This window comes from Hylobates moloch, unplaced genomic scaffold (genome assembly GCF_009828535.3).
Source record: "Hylobates moloch isolate HMO894 unplaced genomic scaffold, HMol_V3 SCAFFOLD_281, whole genome shotgun sequence".
Lineage (NCBI taxonomy): Eukaryota > Metazoa > Chordata > Mammalia > Primates > Hylobatidae > Hylobates > Hylobates moloch.
This window is the reverse complement of record NW_026652556.1, coordinates 35,539-37,381: the sequence shown is the minus strand read 5'-3', so window position 1 is coordinate 37,381 and position 1,843 is coordinate 35,539. Positions and strand designations below refer to the sequence as shown.

Sequence of the window (1,843 nt, the reverse complement as noted above, 5' to 3'; positions counted from 1 at the left end):
TTTGCAGATTTCTGGGCAGCCATATTTCCAATGTTTACTTTCCATGGGTTAATGGAAGTTGTAAGCTGCTTCTTAAAAGTTTTAGGCTGGATGTGGTGGCTCCTGCCTGTAATCCCAGCACTTTGGGAGGCTGAGGTGGGAAGATTGCTTGGGACTAGAAGTTTGAGACCAGCTAGAGCAACATAGCAAGACCTCATCTATAAAAAATTTTAGAAATTAGGAAGGCATGGTGGCACACATCTGTGGTTCCAGCTACTCAGGAGGTAGGAGGATTGCTTGAACCCACGAGTTAAAAGGCTGCAGTGAACTATGATTGCACCACTGCACTCCAGCCTGGGTGACAAAGTGAGGCCTTGTCTCTTAAAATAAAAAAAAAAAAATCACAGGCTGGGCACGGTGGCTCACGCCTGTAATCCCAGCACTTTGGGAGACTGAGGCAGGAGAATCGCTTGAACCCAGGAGGTGGAGGTTATGGTGAGCCGAGATTGCGCTATTGCACTCCACCCTGGGCAACAAGAGCGACATTCCATCCAAAAAAAAAAAAAAAGCCATTAGGATCACATTTAAAATCTTATTATGTGGTGGTTTTCTCTCCTCTCCTTTCCTCCTTTCCCCTCCCCTCTGTTCTCTTCTATTCTCTTTTTTTTTTTTGAGACATAGTCTTGCTCTGTCACCCAGGCTGGAGTGCAATGGTGTGACCTTGGCTCACCGCAACCTCCGCCTCCTGGGTTCAGGTGATTCTCCTGCCTCAGCTCTTGAGTAGCTGGAACTACATGTGCGTGCTGCCATACCCGGCTATTTTTATTTTTATTTTTTGTATTTTTAGTAGGGATGGGGTTTCACCATGTTAGCCAGGATGGTCTCGATCTCCTGACCTCATGACTCCCCTGCCTCGGCCTGCCAAAGTGTTAGGATTACAGATGTGAACCACCGCTCCTGGCCTGGTTTTGTTTTACATAAGCCTCTTCCTTTGTTGAAACCATAAGATCTTCCTCACAGTGGAGAATCCTGAAAGCTCCCAGCAGCCAGCAATGAATGAAAGGTGTGGGCAGGGCTGCCAGCAGGGCGGGGCCTGGTGAGCCACGTGCCTAGGCTCCCACATCACAATGGGGGCGGGGGCGCGTGGAAGGGACTCTGGGACTGATTGGTTCCTGGGAAGGAGGAGGGAGCTCTGCCGGTTGTCAGGGCAACCTCCTTCAGTTGGTGGGAAGCAGTGGAAGGAGGAGGAGCTCCCTCTGTGCTCTCTTCCTCGCAATTACAGCTTGTTACATCTAGACCCATTCTAAATAAACCAAATAGGTTCCCAAGGGACCCTTGCAGACAAGTCAGCTGAGGGGAGGCATCTGAGGTGAGGTGCAGCCTGCTAGTGGGGTGCAGCCCCATTGCCAGGGGCTGGCCCTGCCAGCGTACATTTGCTGGGAAGAGGTGGAGGAAGTGCTGAGCTCTGCAGACTTGGAAGCAAGGGACGGCCAAAGCTGCTGGAGAGGAGCCGAGCTACCCCATGGGGAACACGCTGAGCTGTTGCTTGTGCACCAACGCCAGCCCCAAGCGGGGCCAGCACAGGAGGTCTGGGGAGCTGTCCTGCAGCGCTGACATCTATGAGGCAGAGTCAAGCAAAGGTGCAGGCCAAGGCAGAGAGGAGTGGAGCCGCCACAGATGGAAGACGCTGCTCCCTAATGCCAGCCCCAAGCAAAGACAGCGCAGGGTGCGGTGGGCGGAACCACTCTGCAGCTGTAACATCACGGAGGTGGAGGTGGCAGTGGCACCACACCCCACTGCTGTGGAGCCTGCCCCGTCGGATTTCGGAGCCCAAGAGGGCCATGACCTGCAGCACATCAGCGAC

The 1,843-nt window shown here is 53.2% G+C and overlaps 1 protein-coding gene across 1 annotated transcript in view; it reads left to right on the top strand.

Moving 5' to 3' along the window:
* Positions 1–1,501: 1,501 nt before the first annotated feature.
* LOC116464208 (putative cyclin-Y-like protein 3) overlaps positions 1,502–1,843 on the top strand; it is a 26,246-nt gene continuing 25,904 nt past the window's right edge. Inside the window, exon 1 of the mRNA XM_032147500.2 lies at positions 1,502–1,733. Coding sequence (XP_032003391.2) covers positions 1,502–1,733 — 232 coding nt within the window. The remainder of the gene's footprint in view (positions 1,734–1,843) is intronic.